Consider the following 19,708-nt stretch of genomic DNA (forward strand, 5'->3'; position numbering starts at 1 on the left):
CCTTGTGTCTTTTCCTCCTGTGAACTGTCCCCTCTGCTCTCCCTGCCTTATATACTCTTTTTATCAATGTTAACTTTTTATTGGTACCTTATAGTTGTACATAAGGGTAGGATTCATTGTTACATATTCCTCCGTGCACATAACAGTATAACTTAGCCAATAGCACACACTCTTGTACTGTGCAGCATCACACCCATCATTAGGCTCCAGAAGCCAGCACCAGATTCAGAAAGCCGCTCTGCTATCCCAGGTCTGTGTTCAGAGCCCCTCCTTTCCTGCTTGTAACTTTCTTCAAGTTAATTAACTTTTCTTCAAGTTAATTAACTAATCTCCAAAATGGGCATGAACATGCTGTGAATTTCATGGTCATCTTGAGACTTAAATGGGCTGGTGGGCATAAAGTAGTAACTAGATGGTTAAGAACCAGGTCTCTAGAGTGATAGTGCCCAGACTCAACACCTACAGGTGAAACCTTGGCAAGTCACTTCTCCATGCTTCACTTTTCTCATCTGTAGTGTGGGGATGATTCCTCTCACAAAATTACTATGAAATTAAATGGATTAGCTCTTGCAAAGCACCTGGAGCAGTGCTCAGGAAATATCAGTCGTGGAGAAGATGACAAGTCCTGGAGGGCCCTGTGCATCCCCTGTTGGAGCTCTCCTTGAGCCGGAGCAGGATGGTTTATTTTCCTCGATAGTCCTCGAGCTCGCTTAGGGCCGGGGCCGAGTCTCTTACTCATGATGGCTCATGGAAGGGAACCAAATAAATATTTGTCCAGTGACTAACCCCATGAAAAGGTTAGTGGGGAAGCAGCCTGCCACTGAAGTTGGTGCTGGGCTGCACAGCTCCACTCGGTAAACGTTGGATATTCCAAGCACTCTTTTGAGAAAAGCCTCATTTCTAAGAAATTAGCTTTCTGTTTTGAGTCATCTGTAGTGTTCTTTCATGCATCAGGCACTCTTTTCTCTGACCTTTAGAATAGGGCAAGTAAAAATTTATGATCCTCCCCACCCAGATTCTACTTGTCATCCATCAAAAGTGGCCTCACCCTGATTTTTCAGGTGAATAGTTTCCCCTCCACTTTGTATACTGGAACTTGCATGGTGGAACTTCCTGGGTTGCATCTGATGTGTACTCATTGTAGAAAGCTAGGGTGAGTGTCCCTGAGTATCCAAATGTCAGTGCTACATGCCTTTAAAAAATATGAAACATTTTTGTTTATAAAGATACAGTCCTACATTTGCAAAGTAGTTTAGAAGGTTTCAGAATGTTCTCTTTTTTGCTATTGTAGTCTCTTTAAAAGTCATGTAAGAATTTGATGCAAATATAAATAAAGTGAGGGGCAGGAAGGTCAAGTGATGTATTTTTAGATCATATGATTAGTTTGTGGTGGAACTAGGAACAGAATCTAGCATGAAAATTTAAGAGAAACCCAGTTTTGGTTCATGACATTGAAATTACCCTTCCTTCCTTCCTTCCTTCCTTCCTTCCTTCCTTCCTTCTTGCCTGCCTTTCTCCTTCCTTCCTTCCTTGGTACTGGGGATGAGCCCAGGACCTTGTGCATGCTAGGCAAGGGCCCTATCACTGAGCTGTATCCCAAGACCACCCCCTTCTTAAAATTGTGTTTTGAGACAGGGTCTCACTAAGCTGCCCAGACTGGCCTTGGACTTTCAGTCCTGCTCCTACCTTAGCCTCCCAAGGAGCTAGATTACATGCCCAGTTTGAAAGTACTCTGAGGGTTCAAAGACTGGTTCACATTGTGTCATTCATTTAATGGATATCCGCCTCAGTTTCTAAACCCAGAAATCAGGAAAATAAAAATTGCCCTTAAGGATACTTATAATAGTATGAAATAACAAGTGAAAGTGTTTTCATAAAAGAGAATAATGTATAATTATAACATGGCTATTTAAAAACTTTTTTTAACTTTAGCATTGGAAATTTGGTATTAAATGATAGTGTCTCTCAATGAATTATGCTGTGGTATATGAATTGTGGTTTCTGTGTAAGATTAATTTCTTAACCAGAGAGAGCTTTATAGTTTATAAATTTCCTTGGTACTTTGTGAAGGACTTTTCAAGTTGATAGTTGATAGTCAGTGATTGTGTTGCACTGCTTCTGTTAAGAAGCTCCATGTCATGCCAGGATGGGAAAGTTAGGGTTCTGGGTCTCTGTTCTTGTCCTTGCCCCGCATAATTTGTAGAGACCTCAGGTTGTGGTTTTTTTTTTTTTTTAATTTTTTTTTGATATTTATTTATTTTTTGGCAGACACAGCATCTTTGTTTGTATGTGGTGCTGAGGATCGAACCCTGGCCGCACACATGCCAGGCGAGCGCGCTACCGCTTGAGCCACATCCCCAGCCCCCTCAGGTTGTGTTTTCATTTGAAAACTCAAACCTGATGCTAGTCCATTATTGGAAACCCTCCAGTGCCTCCCGATGTCTCTGCTTCCTTAGCAGACAGTGCCTTTCTCTGTAGCCAGATCCCCCTCCTCCTTTCTCTGCCCTGGTGAGACCCCTTCCCAGTTCCCCCTGCCCTGACTCAGCTGTGGGCTGCGTGGACTGCTTCCCTGGAAAGCCTGTCTTGGCCACGTGGACCATTACTCTTCTGTTTGTGTTGCCAGGCCTCTCTGGACAAGTCGGTTATTTACATTTCTGTCTTTCCCAGGAGCTTCCCAGTGGTGGGACTGACTCATTTCTCTCTCTCTCTTTTCCCTGTCCCCAGTTCTTGACGTTTAGTGAAAACCCCATAAATACGAGGTGAATGATGGGGTCTAAAATCTGACTGTGTGGGAGCAAGTTCGTCCTGGGGTGGGTGCACCCAGGAACTGCTGGTGCAGGCATTTTTACAGCCTCCTCGCCAGTAGCATGAGGCACTGCTGCTTAAGGCGTTGATCCTCTGATGGAGGGTTCCACCCCTCAGTTTCTGTTTATTGTGTGCCTGTGATTCGTTGGTGGCCTCATCCCACACAGCATTGTCACAACCAGCCCTGTGTTGAGCTGACCTGCCTGCCCTGCCTGTCCTGCTCCTGCTCCTGCTTGAGGGTGGACGTGGCTTTTTGGTTTTGTGTGGTCTGGGCTTCACAGTAACTTCTTCCAGAGAAAAGCTAGAACAGCTTGTTAACCTGGGAAAGGTCCTTCTTGGTTAAGCCTCGGGAATCATCTGCAGGTTGTTGTAATTGGCTGTACCTCTCAGAGTAGCCAGTAGCCCTCACTAGGTGTCAGAAACTTCCATCAATGTGATGAATAATAGAAAAGATGGTGTTTCTGCACTCTTTCTGCAGTGGTGTATCATTGCTGTTATTTCTCTTTTATAGTTAGAATTACTTTTTTACGGTGGAGCAGATGGACACCCATAGTTGCAGCTAAGAGGTGACATCGCTGGGGTCTGTCTGATCCCAGAGCCCTGGCTCTTAGCCCCTGCCATATTCTGTATTCCTGTCCTCGCTATCCTCTCCCTAAATTGAAACTTGCTATCTGTATCCACCCGCTTCTTATCTGAACTCAGAGACTGCCTGCAAAGGTTAGAAGGCCAGAAAGAATCAGTTTGACTCATGCACACAGGGTGGGTTCAGGCAGCACTGACCTCCAGAGAGCACTGATTGCCCATACCTGGGAAGGCTTCTGCTATGCTCCTGCCAACCCTTCCTTGCTGGGCCCCGTGCCCTGCCCTGTTAGTTATCCTGCCTTCACCTGAGCTGTGGTTCTTCACCCTTCTACACAGTGGTTCTCAGTGCCACCAATGCTAGGGAATTGCCTGGGGAGTTTTTTTTTTTTTTCTTCCTCCAAAAGGGCCAGGATCTAACCCAGAGGAGTGATCCAGTTGTTCTGAGTTGGGGATCTAGTCATTGGTATTATCATTTTTAAATTGCTTTATTGAATCATGTGTCACTGAAAAACAGACACATTCTGAGAAATGTCAGGCAACTCATCATTGCATGAACATCATGGCGTGTGCTTACACAAACCTAGACAGTGCAGCCTGCCATGCACCTGGGCCAAATGGTATAGATCTGCAGTGCAGCCTGATGCTCCTGGGGCCGAGAGGCACAGAACAGATTAAATCAAGCCAGGAGAAATGATGCAGCTGAGAGGTGCAGTAAACCTGAGGCGTCTGAGGCTGCTGCTGGCATCATATCACACTGTTCAGAGTAAATTTTTTTCCTGTAAGTAAAAGTACATCCTACAGTAATGATCCAAAATACAGTAAAGCCAGGTGCAGTGGTACATGCCTGTAATCCCAGTGACTCTGGAAGCTAAGGCAGGAGGATTGAAAGTTCAAGGCCAGCCTCAGCAATTTAGCAAGACCCTAGGCAACCTAGTGAGACCCTATTTCTAAGTAAAAAATTTAAAAAGGGCTGGGGATATAGCTCAGTTGGTAAGTGCTTGCCTCACATGCACAAGGCCCTGGGTTCAAATCCCAGCACCAAGAAATAGAAAATAAAAAGGCTGGTGACGTGGCTTAGTGGTTTAGGCACCCTTGGGTTCAGTTTCCAGTATTATACAAAAAGGGTACAGTCAATACATCAAGCAGTAGCATTGTGGCTTATTATGAGGTATCAAGTACTGGACGTATGCTCTGCTCTTGTGTGGTGGGCAGCGCAGTAGGTTTGTTTATACCAACCGCACCGAAAATATGTGAGAAGTGCGTTACACTGGCATAGGGCAACGTCATCAGATGACAGAAATTTTCTGCTTCTTTATAATCTTATGGGACCATCACATGTGGCCCATCATTGACTTTATGTATCATAAAATTCACCCATTGCAAGTGTGCAACTCAGTGATTTTTAGTAAATTTAGAGTTATGTAGCCATCACTACAATCCATTTAGAACATTTTGATCACCTCAGATAAGCTCTGCTGTGGCCCTTCACAGTTAGGTTCCGTTCCCATCCTACCTAGCCAGCCACTCATGCCTTCTCTGCTCCTTTGTACAAATTGAGCCATCTGTATTATTTTCAGACTGCCCAGCATTGTAACTAATAGAGGTGGTTAAAAGCCACTTTTTATTCCAAATTTTTTCCTTACTGTTCTCTCAGTTCAGGGTGGCTCAGGAAAAAACAAAAACAAAACCAAAACTGAAACAAACAAAATAAAACCATAGGCCCCTCCCAGGGCTGACTCTTATTAGATAAGCAGGGAGCTAAATGGCTGCTTGTGAGCTGCATTGAGAACTTAATGATCATTTGTGACCTCCTTTCTCTGGGAGCATGCAGAACCTGTCTCAAGTTGGAGTGCCTCCCTGCCAGCTGTGGCCACAGCACTGAGTCAGCCCAGTGTGGAGAGCTGAGCACTTGACTTTGTGCCTTGCCTTTGGCACTTTTTTTTTTTTTTCCCTCTGGTGATGGGATGGAACCCAGGGCCTTACATATTTCTGGCAAGTGCTCTACCATTGAGCTATACCCTCAGCCCAGCTTAGACACTCTGCTGTGGACTTTTGGTGTGGCTTTTCAGCTCCTCCTCAACCTCTATGTGGTCTTACCACAGCAGTAAATGGGACTCCGCTTCCTGTAACATATTCCCATAGGTCATAGTGCTGTATGCACCGTCCGCATAGCAATATCTTGCAAAATATTTCTCACCTGTTTTTGCTTAAATAAATGTTGAAATCTCAAACTCAGCTGCCTCCTGGTTCAAGGAGGTACCATAAATGACTTGAGAAGAATGGGGCACTTGAAAGTCTCCTGGAGAGACAGTTGAGAGAGGTTGAAGAGTGTGATTGGCGGAGAAGTTTCCTTGGACTTTGCCTGCATAAGCAGGAATTGTTGGTGGAACTGTGAAACAACCCACGTGGTTAAAGTAGGACTAGGAAATAGATTCCATTCCATGTGCCAGAGGGGAGAAAGGCCAACTGACCAAACAAAAAACCAAGTGGATAAGCTTACATGTGCAGGAAAATGATAAAACTCCATTCTGTTTCTGTAATTCTTCATCTTAGTCATTTTTGATTGGAATTCAAATAACGTTATGAAGATTAAGATTGATAAGGGTTTTTTGATGTTTAAAATGAAAAAAAAGTGGAAATTCTATCTTAGAGAAGCTTGTAAATATGTGGGCAAAATCCCATCTTTTTGGGGAAATAATTCAGAGTATAGAACGATTAAATCTGTATTTGATCCTTCTCCTTCTGAGAAATATCTTTTTCTTTTTCATGTTCTGCATGGGAAGATTTTTTTCCTAATGCTATGCCTTTAGGATTCTGTAAAGTCTTTTAAGACTTTCTAAACTACTTTGTGGAATGTGTAACAAATTGTTTTATGTATTAAGTGTCAGAGGGTCCTTTATTTTTAAAATCCAATTAAGTAGATTTCAGATTCCTTCCCAGAAATGTAAGAGGACAGCTGATCTAATGAGATACAGCAGTAAGAACTCACTCAGCAATCTGCCAGGTCACCATGAAATGAAGTCATTGCACCCAGCCCATCACAGAGGCAGAGGCTCGGGAGGATTTCGGAAGCACTTGTAACAGTAGATGACAGGGTTGCATAAATTGGAATTCCCCAGTACTGAACCGAAATGCACTGTGGGCAGCAGTGTTGCTGACCTGGGCGCAGTGTTCTCATTCCTTGATCAGCCCTAGGCAGATATTTCCAGGTAACCAGAATTTAAAATCAGTTTTTCAAATGGTCTCTCAGAGTCCCATTTCTTTTTTTATTAATTAATTTTCTTAAACCAATGGAGGTCATGGGCATGCGCCTAAGGAAGCCTTGGCTGCCCGCCCTTCCCTATCCAGCTCCTGCTTTGGGTTCCTGCTCCCAGCCCCCTACAGGGCTTTTACACCACTCCCCCTTCTTCTTCTTCTTCTTCTTCCTCCCTATCTTCTTTTCCCTTTTTTGTTAGTAAAAGCAAGCCTCCCTTCCTTGCTATTTAAATAAGGCTTGTTACCCAGGCTAGCACAACCTTAGGTTAATTTTTATTGATTGATTTAACTCTTACAAACCTATTTGCTAGATGAGAAACTGGCAAAAAAAACTGTGCTTGTGGGTCAGAACTTGAAACCAGGGCAGTTTAGATCCATACTCCCAGCTTTTAACTTCCACACATGTCCACCTCTGGGAGAGTTCTTCTCCCTGGCCTCCCTGGGGCTCAGTCTGGTCTTTTTGCTGGGGCCTGGTATGTCTTTCTTGCTGACTTGGATTGTGCTGATCAGTTATCTGCTCACCAAGGTAAAGGGCCACTTCTGATTTGGTTCTGTCTTCGCCTTTGCTGATGGCCTGGTATTCAGAAAGACTTCTAAGGGGATGCTTTGGAGAGAAGGAATTCTTCCCTAAAATATAAGCGACCTTTCCAGACTGGTGGCCTCCCAAGAGTAGATTCTGGCATGTTCCCATCTCTGTATGTCCCCACCACCCCCTGTGCCTGAAAGGCAACGAGAGTTCAATAATTGTGGCTTAAATACTCATTGATTCAGCACCAATGTATGTGACTATGACATGTTCAGTCACTGCTGCACTAGCAGTAATTTGGGGTGAAGGGAGGCATAAAAAAAATAAGACCAGCAGAGCCACGGTCTCACGTGTGAATGTATCAACCACAGAACTGCAGCACTGTGATCTTGGGTGCAATGGGGCGCCACTGGTGTGTGATATTAGCCTTGGTGGCCTAGCCACATGTTTGCTGCCCCTGTGTAGACAGTGCCTGCGTGCTGGAAATGTAAGCCCCTGCTCTGAGGCCGCAGGTGGCTGAAAGGGTTCAAAGGGAGCAATTTGGTGAAGTCTTGACAAGCCAGCATCTCTCGACCTCTAAAGTGCTAGTTGAGAAAGTGCAGAAATCTCCCTTCAAAGTAAGAAAGATGTGGATTTGGGAAGTGATTAGCAGGGATTGAAGTTTCTTGGGAAAACATACTTAAAGTGGATCAGGGGTGACCAAACTGGCCTAAGGGCCAAATTCAGCTGCAAAAGGCTCAGAGTGGTTTTTGCATTTTAAAGTGGTTGAAAAAAATTTGAAGAGCAGTAATATTTTCTGACAAAGGAATATCAGGTGCAATTCAGATTTCAGTGTCCATGGAGTCTGATTGGGACATAGTCAGGGTTGTCATGGATGTGTTATCTGCAGCTCCTTTTGTGCTTCAGGGTAAGAGCAAAGTCGTAGCATGGATGGACGAGAGGATCTGCAGGCCTGAATCATGTATTCATTGTTCTTCCCAGAAAAAGTTAGCCATAAACCATTACATAGGAGATTGTATTTATTTAGATCTTGTCCTGAAATATGTTTATGAGTAGAGATCATGAAGAAAACCCTGTTATATTTCAGTTTTCTGGGAGGTAGAGGAGAGAGTAGTTTCTGATTTCTTTCTGTCACATTGTCACCAACGGTGGGCTGTGCCTACACGTTGGTATAGTATTACCAGGGGCAGCCACTCCTGTCCATTTTGCCAGCTGCTCCTTGAGTGTAAGGCAGAATGTTGAGGAAGAGAAAGTTGTACCTCAGGCTGGCCTCATGACAGTCCTGAGTGATTCTTAAAAGCCAGTGTGAAGGCTGCCCACCACTTCCTGGAGAATCACTGGTGTGGATCCTGAGTTGGCAGACACTTTCCACTGTTAAGCCCACTGGCCAGTACTTTGAGCTCTGCAGGTCATACGGTCTCTGTCACATTAACTCAACTCAGCCATTATAGCCCAAAACAGCCACAGATAATACATAAACACGGGCCTGGCTGTGTTCCAGGAAAACTATTTATACATGCTGGCATTTGAATTTCATATGATTTTTATGTGCCACAAAGCCTTATTCCTCTTTTGGTTTCTTTCAACCACTTAAAAATAAAAACTGTGCTTAGCTTCCCAGGCCATACAGAAATAGGCCATGAGCTGGCTTTGGCCTGCAGGTGTAGTTTGCTGACCCTTGGGATTAATAGATCATGTGTCCCTGGCTCCATAGCGAGGCATTCTGGTATCAAATTTGAGCCTGGCTGTGTTCCACTAGTAATGTGGTCCTAGGCAAGTTCTCTCAGTACCTCACTTTCTTCATCTGTAAAATGGGGATAATTGTAGCTCCTACCCAATAGGGTCCATGTGGGAATTAACAGAGAATAGATGTAGGTGCCAGCTCAGTGCCTGGGGTGTATGAAGCATTCTGTAAATGTTAGCTGCAGCAGTTCTTAGCTATTAAGTCTCTAGTGGGACCCCAGAGCCTTGGTGGAACCATTTATGACAGGAAGGTTTGGCACTCTTGGCAGCCTTCAGTCCACCATTGGAATAGTATAACAGGAAGGTGGAAGGTTTGGTGCTACCTTAATTTCATGCAGTTAAGATTGATCTAGGGGCTGGGGATGTGGCTCAAGTGGTAGCTCGCTCGCCTGGCATGCATGCAGCCCAGGTTCGATCCTCAGCACCACATACAAACAAAGATGTTGTGTCCGCCGAAAACTAAAAAATAAATATTAAAATTCTCTCTCTCTTTCTCTCTTAAAAAAAAAAAAAGATTGATCTATTTAAAGGGGATGAGTTAACGTACTTTCATCAGAAACAAAGATTTTTGTTCTGACCTGTAAAGATGCCCCTGGGTGTGTGTGTGTGTGTGTGTGTGTGTGTGTGTATGTGTATGATGTGTGTATCCTTGTGTGTTAATGTGTCCCTGGAATCAGGATTTTTTGTCCTTGGTACTGTTAACATTTAGGACCACTAGCAGGCAGAGTATGCTCCCCCTCTGTAAAGATGTTCCTGTCCTGTGAATGTGTTAGATTGGGTTTAAGTGGGGTTTAAGGTTGGAGATGGAATAAAAGTTGCCTCTTAGCACAGAGGGAGATGATTTGGGATTATGCAGGTGGACCCAGTGCAGTGACTATGGACTAGGGAGCAAACAGTCCTTCAGAGGGAGCTGTTACCAGGGAAGAAATGAGAGTTGGCTTTGGCTATGCAGGAAAGGGGCCAAGGAATGTGGGCGGCCTCTAGAAGCTGGAAAAGGAAGGAAACGGATTCTCCCCTGGAGTGTCCAGAAAGGAATTCAGCTAGTGCTGACACCTTGATTTTAGCCCAGTGAGACCTATTTTGAAATTCTGACCTCTAGAATCATAAGAAAACAAAATTTTAAACCTCTGAGTTTGTGGCAGTCTGTTACAGCAGCAATAGGAAACTAATACAGGCCAGATAATCTTTTATGTTAGTTATGGAAAGCGATGCACTGAAGATTCTCAAAGGCACCCTGGCCTCTGCTCAGTAGCCACACATTGCAGATGTCTCCAGACAGTGCCACGTCTCTCCTGGGGTGGGCAGTTGCCTCCAGTTGAGAATCACTAAAAGTTAGAGCACATTGGGAAGATCACCTGAACTGCTAACAGTAGTTCCTGCTGAGAGACGGGATTAGAGACATGGAGTAGTAGTATACTAGTATAGTATAGATAGTTTTACTTTTTGTGTCCCCTGCCCCCAGTTTTAGTGATTGTGAGTTTTACTCTGCAAGGCAGTTCTGTACCCACATTTCTGCTTTTTTATCTAGTTTCATTAAATTTTTTTCTTATTACTTCGTGTGAGGTAAAAGTTGGCCTTTCAAACCTTTCTTTTTTAAAAATTTTTGTTTTTAGTTATACATGGACACAATATCTTTATTTTGTTTATTTTTATGTGATGCTGAGGATCGAACCCAGGGTCTCACACGTGTGAGGCGAGCGATCTGCTGTGCCACAATCCCAGCCCTCAAACCTTTCTCTTTGGCAACATCTGTCCATGTGTCCATTCACTGTATTTTCCTCCAGCACCTGCTGTGTGACAGATGCTGGGGGACAGTGATGACTGGATCTGGTCTCAGCCCCCATGGGGGCGGCTGTCTGGCAGGCAGGGGTCGGTAGTCTCTGCTTGGAGATCACAGCCCATGTTGATGGTGTGGCCAGCCCATTTCTATTCTAAACTTGAGAGTCCAGGGCTCCCTTAAGAGAGGTTTTATGAAAGCATGTGGAGTAGTCAGTATCAGTATCCTGGGGTTCACAGTAGTGGCATTTGGGTGTTGGGATAACAACTACTTTGCCAGAAATTGGTCCATAGCTAAGACATGGAAATTGTCAGGAAGTTTTCCTTTGACTCTGAGCCCTGAGCGTTTTCTGTCCTTAGAACAGCCTGATTTGTCAAGCATTATTTTTATTGTTGGGTCACTCTGTCCACTGTTTTTTTTCCCTTCAGGTGCCTTGACATGTTCAGTCTGTTTAAATTTAATAAATGAAAACAACAACAACTGGTCAAAGATAACTCACTTTATACTTACCTGGCAGAGGAAATACCATGATTAGCAAATATAATTTTTTAAGATTTTTACTTAAGATTGAGAATATTTCTGTTTTTTCCTTGCCTCGTAAGTGGGGTGAAGGCAGCATCCGGTCAGCCATAACTGGAGGGTTGGATGTCACTCTGTGGAGTCAGGGGGTAGGTGGCCTGTCCTGGCCTGCACAGCACTGCTCTGCTGAGGCTTTGGAAGATCAAGGAGGGCAAGGCCTCATGCCTTAGCAAAAAGTAGATCAAAAGCCCTCCCTGATGGAGTCCTGGTTGGAATGACCAGTGGAACTGTGGGGTGGCTCGAATAGGAAAAAACAAAGCCCAGAGTAACATGGCGAGTGGGAAGTTCCTTCCTGATTCGCATTGTTTTTCCAGTTGCAGACAGGAAACACTCCAGTGTATTTTCAAGCACGGAACATTGGACACAAAGGAGGCCCTGACAAAGCACAAAGTTGAGGTCTGTGCAGCAGAGTCTCTGATTTAGAACAGCCTGATTTGGCAAGCATTATTTTATTGTTGGGTCACTCTGTCCACTGTTTTTTTTCCCTTCAGGTGCCTTGACATGTTCAGTCTGTTTAAATTTAATAAATGAAAACAACAACAACTGGTCAAAGATAACTCACCTTATACTTACCTGGCAGAGGAAATACCATGATTAGCAAAAATAATTTATCTCGGGCTGGGGATGTGGCTCAAGCGGTAGCATGCTTGCCTGGCATGCGTGCGGCCCGGGTTCGATCCTTAGCACCACATACCAACAAAGATGTTGTGTCCGCCAACTAAGAAATAAAAAAATATTAAAAAAAATTCTCTCTCTCTCTCTCCTCTCTCACTCTCTCTTTAAAAAAAAAATAATAATAATTTATCTCAGGAAAGACCAGCAAGTTTTTATAGCTAATTCCCTTGGCTATTGAATGAGCACCTTGGCCAATATATCTGAATAATTGCTGAATTTTCTTAGGTAAAAATTCTTGGTAAAGATGAACACCCTAAAAATCATTCAGCATAGAAGGCCTTGGACCAGTTATAGTAAAGAGGGAAGTCGGACCCCATCTTGGGAGTGGTTCCTACCATTATAGCTGAGATGCTCAGAGAGTGCCCTGATTTGCACATTACCCACCACTGTCGTGATCTGTCTGTTAAAAGTGATGATAGTCGATGTAGGTCACTTAAATAGTTTCTTTTTTTTTTTTTTAAAGATAGAGGAGAGAGAGAGAGAGAGAGAGAGAGAGAGAGAGAGAGAGAGAGAGAGAGAGAGAGAGAATTTTTAATATTTATTTTTTGGTTTTTGGCGGACACAACATCTTTGTTGTATGTGGTGCTGAGGATCGAACCTGGGCCGAACGCATGCCAGGCGAGCGCGCTACTGCTTGAGCCACATCCCCAGCCCTCACTAAAATAGTTTCATTTGAACTCTGAAATCTGGTTAAGAAGACAGACACATTGGATCCACAAGGCAAAAAAATAGGGCAAATTTATTTTTAAACAGTGCGTTAACATTTTCATGCAATATGTTCAATATTTTTCAGTCGCTAATACCTTTTCAGATAAAGTCACTTTAAAACAAAGGGTCCAGTTCCTTAGGAAAAAGGACTGTAAATATATTTATTTTCTTTGCATTTTGGATACTCAAGGTACATGTGCTCTTGTGCTTTTGTAGATTGCTAGTTGTGCCTGCTTTGAGGTACCTTAACCATATCAATCAAACTATTTGAAAATGTAACATTGTATTTATTTTTTTGTGGTGCTGTGGATTGAACCCAGGGCCTTGTGCATGCAAGGCAAGCACTCTTCCAACTATGTTATATCTCTAGCCCAGTAACGTAGTATTTTTTAAAATGTGGAATTATGTATACATGTAGTTGAAAAAGTAGTTAAGTAATCAAGGTTTATTACAAAATACAGTTGGGTCTCTCCCTACTCTTTCAGAGATTCTTCAATTACAGAATCAACTAGTATGAAAGTTTAGCTGTTTACTCTGGAGTTCACTCATATCCATATTTACAGATAACATGTTTACCCTGCTGTGCTGTGGATCAAGTGTAGTTATTGTCTCTTGACTTTCTGTTAGGGTAAATGAGTGTTTAGGGCCCCTGTACACCCTTTCCCTCTGCTTCCACACCACCATCCTTCCAATATTATTATGTTATAAAGTTTGGTTATGTTAGTGTTTGGCATTTGCGTTGTTAGGTCCAATAAATTATTTGCAGCTAAGCATAGTAGTGTATTGTAACTATCTTCCTAATAGACTTTTTATTTTTCCTGAAGTTAATGCTTGCTTTTTGTTTTTGCATTTGCTTTATTTATTTATTTGTTTGTTTTAGTGGCTGTTGCAGCACTGTGCTCATAAATTTAGAAATCTTTAACACCTGGCTCTTTCTCTCAAAAAAAGCCATGGTTTGAAAGGAAAATTTTTTTAATTGAAATTGGTTTGTATTTGATTTAAAAATATATATATATTTTTATAGTACATAAATTATATTAACTTAAATATGTACATCTATGTATAAGTTTATATATGTATATATATGTGTATGATTATATATATATTCTCCCCCCCACTTCTTTTGGTGCTAGGACAATCCCGAGGACCTTGTATGTGCTAGGCAATTACTCTACCATTGTGCTATACCCCTAGCCCTTGTGTTTGATCTTTTATTTCAGATTATCAGTGTGAGGTCACTGGAAAAGCTCAAGGTGATTGTCCTCAGCCAGCATTAGTGTCAGCACACTACCATGCTTTCACTCTTCTCTGGTAGCCCACAGTGGGAAAGCAAAGCAAGTTCTCCTCTTGTTATTTTAAAAATAATTTGTTTTCTGATAGGACAAATCTGCTGATTCACAGATTGACTGTTTGCTTTTGAACTTGTGAGTGTTAGTAGGCCTTGAGACCTTTTTCTGTATACTTAGACATGCATAAGGAAGAGATTTCAGAGTTGAAGTGGGGGCTTATAGGGACTGTGTGGAGTTTTAGACTTTGGCTAGAGAAGAAAAAAGCAAAAGTTACAAAAGCCGGCAGAGGTATTTTGCTAGAGGAAGGGTGAGGCTGTTGGTGGGAGGTGAGGTGGGATCCCAGGAAGCTCTGATGGTCCTGGTCCCTGCTAGGCTGACCGTCAGGTTTCATTTTGAAGCAGCTAGTCTGACCCAAGTCAATAGGACCCTGCTCCACTTCCCTGACTGGCGTGGCTGCTAGTGTTCAGCAGGTCAGCAATGCCCAGAACCACATGTGCCAAGCAAGGGCTATGATGGCATAATTTGGTCTGATGCTAGTGGACCTTGTTCATGGAGTTGAGCTTCTGGGAGCTGTGGCCTTGACTTGCTCGCCAGCCTCTGATTCTCTGGCCTTGGGAGGTTTGAATCCTGGCAGAGTTCCGGTTTTCTGCAGAAACTGGTGAGTGAGCCACTCCTGTAGGCCTCTCCAGGTTAACTAGGACACTACTGTGATGACTCGTATAGGTATCCTCTGTGTTGATGCCCAGTTTGGTCAACATACCATTTCCTGAAGATACTTGTCCCTTTGCCCATAGCTGGTCTTCTCTGAGCTTCGTGTTGAGTTTACTTGTGAGTCCTCTTGGTGTTTCTTTTGCATTTATTCATGGCTGAGACCATGCAGCTCTGCATTTTGCTGTAGAGTTTATAAAAGGCCAGATTTCTGGTTTATTTTGGCCCCTTTCCATCTCTGCTCATTCTTCGGTGCTGAAATGGTCTTTTGTCTTCTTAAGAATTTACTTGTTCATTTTAATGGGAATTTGATAGAAGTTTTAAAAGACCTGGCTCAAATCACTAATTGTACCAGAAGTCTACAATGGCATTTAAACTGTAGTACTGCTAGGTATTATTTATGATAATGATGCAGCCATTCTGAACTGCAGAGAAAAGTGCTAGTCAGCTTTCTGTCACTGTGATACAATACCTGAGAAAATCAATTCTAAAGAGGAAGGTTTATTTTGGCTCATAATTTCAGAGGTTTTAGTCCATGGTTGCTTGGCCCTGTTGCTTTGGGTCTGAGTGGCATGGTACACCATGGCAGGAGCACATGATAGAAGAGGCCTCTTCACCCCATGGTGGCCCAGGAACAAGAGAGAGACAAGGACCTATGGTCTCTATGCCCTTCAAGGACATGCCCCCATGAGCTAACTTCCTACAACTAGGCCCTACTTACAAAATGTTCTGCCATCTCCCAGGTGACCAACCCCTTAACACATGAGCCTTTGGGGGATATTTCCAGACCTAAACTAAGCAGTCTTCAAAAATTATTCTGGTTTGGCAAATGAGACTTCAGGATCTTAGAATGCACCTCTTCTGATTGCTGCTACCATTTTGGTTTTCTGGAAAGGTTGGTGAAGTGAGTAGTAGTTCCAAAAATAGCCTAGGGAAAGTTCTGAAAATTCTTTCTTTCTTTTTGAAGTTAGGGAGAAACCTGGTGGTTTAGACTTGTGTCATTGCTTATTTCTAGATTTGTGATGAACTGTTTTGGGAAGGCTATAAAACATGGAAATTATCATTTTAAGAACTGAATGTTGGGCTGGGGGTGGAACTCAGTGGTCCAGCACTTATCTAGCGTATCTGAGGTCCTGGGTTCAATCCCCAACACCGAAAAAAAAAAAAAAAAGACTGAAGGTTAAGTTTCGGGAGAAGAGTCTTCTCAGAGCATGTTCTGTGGACTTCCTGCAAGGGAGTTCTGAGCAGGAAGGGGCCTGTTGGGAATGGAGGCCCTCACTCTAGACACACTGGCTCAAAAGAGAGTCCTCTGTGGTGCCATGTGGAAATTGGCACTTGCCATCAGCCCCACTTTCGGGAATGCTGCAGATGCTCAAGGCTGAGAACCACCATGTTCTTGTGTTGGGTCTCTCCTCTGCAAATTTTTGTTTATTTTAGCTAAAGTCACCCTCCGATGTAAACACTGGTGGAATTTCCCCCCTTAGCATTCATTTCTGCCTTATTTGTTTTAAACTGGAAGCTAATAATTTTTAAGTTTCATGAGTCACTTTTCTTCCCTGGGTTTCTAATTCTGTATTTTTAATTTTTTCCCACAGAGCCGAGAAAACAGAAGTCCTCAGTGAAGATCTGTTACAGGTAACAAAGTAAAGTTTTCTTAAAATAACCTGTTTAAAGTCACAGTGTGAGGAAAGAGTCCAGGGCTGAGGGTGTACCTCGGTGGTAGAGAGCTTGGGGCCATGGGTTTGGTCCTCTGCACCGCAAAAGACAAAAACCAACCAGCAAACAAAAACTATAAATGAGAATTGAAGCTTGTGGGTTTTAATTTTTAAGTGGAATAGAATAAATGAGCAGGAAGGAGCGGCGGTAGAGTGGCTAGTGATGGAAAGGGGATCTGAAACCGTGGTGTCGGTTATGAAATTCATTCAGGGCTGGTGCACATTCAGGTGCGGGGTGCTGGGTGGGGAGGGGCCTACTCACGTCCCTGGTGGGCCGAGGCTCTGATCTGCTGCTGTGCTGAGGCCCTTGGTGGGACAGGCCCCTCGGCTGAGGCAGAGGCCCCACCAGCCCCAGCTCGTTCCTCTCACCGTTGGGCCCCAGCTCCAGGCTGCATGGGTCCTGAGGAGCTTGTGCTTTCAGTGATAATGCCCAGACCTACCTGAGGCCCCGGAGCCTCTGCTCAGAAGCCCAGACCCTCTGCCCTCCCTTCTGCCAGGGGACTCTGGCCAGGGCTGTTGTACTCAACCTGTCAATAGGTTCCCTAATGTTGGGGTTGGGAGCTTCTCCTGGCAGACGCTGGGCCTCTAAGGTCCTCCCTTCACCAGTCACAGAGCAGCCAGGGGAGGGCAGACCTGGCCAGCCTCCTCCTGCAACTGCAAGCAGGTTTACTTGGGAGAGTTCCTGAGACCCAGGGTCTGCTCCTAGGTGACTCTCTCCCTTCCTGTGTAGAGGAGGGATTGGCACAGCCACCACGACACAGGCCAAAACCTTCTGAATGATGACAACCATCTTCAGGTAGAACACTGTGTTCCTTGGTGTCCACGAGCAGATTGTTTCCAGGCTCCCCAACAGGTTCATAATTTGTGCTTACCCCAAACATAAAGTGTCCTAGTTTTTGCACACCCCCCTTTATTTTCATATAATACCTAATACAGTCTAAGTGCTGTGTAAATAGTTGTATTATTTAGGGAATAAGGACAGGAAATTAAAGTGTGGATATTATGTACAGATGGAATTTTGTTCTCTCTCTCTCTCTTTCTCTCTGTGTCTCTTAAAAAAAATTTTTTTTATAGTTGTAGATGGACAGCATACTTTTATTTGTTTAGTTTTTTATGCAGTGCTAAGGATAGAACCCAGTGCCTCACGCATGCTAGGCAAGCGCTCTTCCCCTGAGCTATGGCCCCAGCCCTCTTTTGGTTTTTTTTTGGTAGTGGGGATTGAACCTTGGAACACTTAAACACTGAGCCACATCCCCAGACCTTATTTTGTATTATATTTAGAGTCAGGGCGACTTTAGCTAAAACAAAGGCCTTTAGCTAAAACTTAAGGCCTTGCTGAGGCTGCCCTTAGCCTCTCAGTTGTTGGAATTACAGGTGTGCTCCACCGTGCCTGGCTCTCACACATTTTTGATACATGGTGGATCAGTGGTTGCAGAACCCTTGGAAAGAGAGGGCCAGTTGATTTTTTTTGTGTGTGTTTTGGTGCTCAGGATTGAACCCAGGGCCTGTGCTCTGCCCCCGAACTGCATCCCCAGCCCTTTTTATTTGAAGACAAGATCTTGCTAAGTTGCCCAGGCTGGCCTGGAGCTTGTGATACTCTTGCCTCAGCCTCCTGAGTTGCAGATATGCACCACTGCACCCCAGTTGTTGGTTTTTCTTCTTTTTTCCCCCCTGTTGTTTGTTTGTAAGGTTTTTTGCTTTGAGGATAGAATCTTTTTTTTTTTTTTTTTAATTAGAGGATAGAATTTTGTAAAGACATATTAAAGAATCATACTCATTATTTCTTTGTTGATTTTCTTTTCATGTTTTAAAATAATTTTCAGACTTTCAGAAATACTGTTTGGGCCATTTAAATGTTAACCAAAGTAGGTTTTCATATTGGTATTTTCCCTTCACATCCCACATCAGTCATATGCATCATCTCACTTAGCCCTGAGGTCCTGCGACAGGCAGAGGACCTTGCAGGTCGGCACAGTCCTCATCCTTGTCCCATTGTGCAGACAGCCACTGGCATCTGAAAGGGTTGCCGGTCTCTAGAAACTCCTGCCCTACTGCACAGGTTCCGAGTCCACATCTGCCACCACTGCCACAGAGGTCTCCACACCCTGGGGTCTGCTGTTTTTAATGTGGAGAGTAGAGAGTGGCGGCCAGCGTGAGCTCTGGGTTCAGCCCCAGGTGTGTCTCACTGGCGTTGTGTCTCACTGGCGTTGTGTCCTCGTGGTTTTCTTACCTTCCCCTCAGTTTCAACCAGGGTCTTGGCAATCTTCACACTGTGGGTTGTTAGGAGGGTTAGTGAGTTGTGGAAAGTACTGATCACGGACCAGGCAGTGTGACTGCTTGTTCTTACCACCACACCAAGCCACAGAGGTGGGTGTGGCTGGCTTGTGTGCCTGGCGAAACGCCCCTAGGTTTTCTCTTTGATTTCCTACTTCTCTCTTAGATCTCTGTTAGAATAATATGAAGGTTTTTTTTTTTTTCCTTTTTTGTTTTGGGAATTGAACCCAGGGATGCTCTACCACTGAGCTACATACCAGATCCCAGCCCTTTTAAATTTTTTATTTTGAGTCAGGGTCTCACTAAATTGCCCAGCCTGGCTGTGAATTTGCCTCCTGCCTCAGCCTCCCGAGAGCTGGAATGACAGGCGTGGTTAAGGGCTGCCTTTTGTTTTGTTTGTGTGAAATTGCCCTGTGAGACTATGGATCCCTGGAGGGAGAAACCAGGACTGACTTACTGTTATTTTTCTAATACCTGGCACAGGGACTCAGCAGATATGCCTCCGGTTTGTTCGCAAATGTCAAGCGAGTGCCTTCTGATCCTGTGACAGACGGCGCGCAGACGCTGGCTGGGAGATGAGTGGACAAAGCAGACAGGGCTCTTGTCTTTGCAGTGTTGACATTCTAGTGGAAATAAAAATGAAATTAAGGAAAGCCATTGTGAGACTTGGGTCTTGGTAATTGGGGCTCAGACCTGAAGCAAAGCTGCTGGTGTTGTGGGGACCTTTGAGAAAGAGGCACAAAATATCTCATGGGGTAAGATATTGTGAGGGAGTCAAGATGTATTCTGCTTTGAATTTGTTGATTTTTCTTTAAAATAGAAAGCATCCCCAAGGGCCTGTGCTCCTTGGTGAGTCATCAGAGTGCACATTTCTGGCATTCCTTCCTGTAAGAAGCCGTTCTCTTTGCCATAAACAGCCATGTCCCAGTAGTAGTATTTTGGGAAGCTTCTCACAATGTGTGGGTCCCCAAGTCATGGTTCTTACTGCTGGCCATCTATTCTGCTCTAGAGATTCATTCAAAACAAAACCCACTCCAAACCCAATAAGGAATAGTTTTCTGAGCATTGATCA

General features: G+C 43.9%; 1 protein-coding gene across 7 annotated transcripts in view; it reads left to right on the plus strand.

Moving 5' to 3' along the window:
• Arhgap17 (Rho GTPase activating protein 17) overlaps nt 1-19,708 on the plus strand; it is an 84,859-nt gene that overhangs the window by 18,449 nt on the left and 46,702 nt on the right. For all 7 annotated transcript variants that reach the window (XR_013426985.1, XR_013426986.1, XM_078024177.1 and 4 more), the window contains exon 2: nt 16,243-16,282. Coding sequence is in view for 5 of the 7 variants with exons in the window: in XM_078024177.1 (XP_077880303.1) it covers nt 16,243-16,282 (40 nt within the window). In the remaining 2 variants the exon portion in view is untranslated. The remainder of the gene's footprint in view (nt 1-16,242; nt 16,283-19,708) is intronic.

This window comes from Ictidomys tridecemlineatus, chromosome 10, assembly GCF_052094955.1.
Source record: "Ictidomys tridecemlineatus isolate mIctTri1 chromosome 10, mIctTri1.hap1, whole genome shotgun sequence".
In the NCBI taxonomy this organism is placed as follows: Eukaryota; Metazoa; Chordata; class Mammalia; order Rodentia; family Sciuridae; genus Ictidomys; species Ictidomys tridecemlineatus.